At 57.4% G+C, this 1330-nt stretch overlaps 1 protein-coding gene across 1 annotated transcript; it reads left to right on the plus strand.

Annotated features, from left to right (window-relative positions):
• Positions 1-167: 167 nt before the first annotated feature.
• On the plus strand, positions 168-1221 carry GUITHDRAFT_110674 (hypothetical protein; the record flags this gene model as incomplete). The annotated part of the gene is made up of 6 exons (XM_005830181.1): positions 168-383; positions 512-614; positions 717-760; positions 892-930; positions 1016-1080; positions 1185-1221. 6 exons carry the CDS (start codon positions 168-170, stop codon positions 1219-1221), a joined length of 504 nt encoding a protein of 167 aa, XP_005830238.1.
• Positions 1222-1330: the final 109 nt, after the last annotated feature.

Here is a 1330-nt window from a genome sequence, read left to right on the forward strand (position 1 = left end):
AGGAGGAGAGAGAGAGAGAGAGAGAGAGAGAGAGAGAGAGAGAGAGAGAGAGAGAGAGGGAGGGAGCGGTGGGGTGGGGGGGCGGCGGGCGGAGGAGCGAAGAGGTAGAGACAAGGGGCAGGGGAAAGAGCAGGAGCAGGAGGGAGTTACAAGGTCACAGGAGTGCAATGCTCTCTATGGGGAAGAGATTAAGGGCATCATCACGCGAGGGAGGGGCATCAAAGTTCACAGGTAAGGACGAGGATGAGGACGAGGACAAGCAACCCCAGCTGACGGTCAGCAGGTCCTCGTGCGAGCTGCTGCTCGAGAGCGACGTGCAGAGGCACATCGACGTGTCGTGGGATCAGGAGGCTCAGCCGACGCAGCGACCGGTGGAGATCGAGGTGAGGGGGAGAGGAAGAAGAGGGGAGAGTAGAGGAGAGGAGGGGTGAGGGGGAGGGAGGGGGATGCAGCAGGGAGGAGGAGGAGGAGGAGGAGGAGGAGGAGGGCTTGTTGACGTGCCTTGTGGCAGGTGGAGTGCGAGGACTCGCCTGGGATGTTGGCGTCGATGTCTCGAGCGATCTCTCATGCCTCAGTCAATATCGCCAGCGTCGTTCTGAAGAAGCTGCCAGCAGGTACAAGAAGTTCAAGAGAGGAGGGAGATGGAGCAAGAGGCGGAGGGAGGAGCAGGAGCAGGAGCAGGAGCAGGAGAGATTTGAGGGTCGTGTTGCTTGCAGGTTATGGTGTCGCAAGGTTTGAAGTCATGGTCGCTACCCAGAAGGTGAGAAATCTCCTCTTTTCATCATCATCATCATCATCATCATCATCATCAACAACAACAACAACAACAATAACAACAACAACAACAACAACAACAACAACAACTGTCTAGTTCTGACTGCTCGTCACCAGGACCTCGATCGCGTCTTCACGAAGCTGCAGGGCACGAAGGTGTGAAGAGGAGGAGGAGGGAAGGAAGAGGGGAGGGGAGGGGAGGGATGAGGAGGGGAGGGGAGGGAAGTTGACGGGTTGGCAGGGGGTGTTGCATGTTGCAAGAAGTGGAGCGAACGCGAGGAAGAGCAAAAGAAGAAGACTGCGAAGGTGAGAGAGAGAAGGAGAGGAGGAGGAGGGAAAGGAAGAGTGGGAGCGAGCAAGCAAGCGAGCGAGCAAGCGAGCGAGGGGGTTCACTGACGCTTCTGGAGCAGCTCGATTGTTCCTCCGAACCTTATGAGCGACGAGTAGGAGAGAGGGAGGGAGAGGCTGGAGGAAGGAAAAGAGCGAGGAGGGGCTGAGGAGCTTGAAGGAGAGGAGGAGTGGGGGGGGGAGGGGGGGAAGGTAATTTAAGTTTTAA

Source organism: Guillardia theta, assembly GCF_000315625.1.
Source record: "Guillardia theta CCMP2712 unplaced genomic scaffold GUITHscaffold_47, whole genome shotgun sequence".
In the NCBI taxonomy this organism is placed as follows: domain Eukaryota; class Cryptophyceae; order Pyrenomonadales; family Geminigeraceae; genus Guillardia; species Guillardia theta.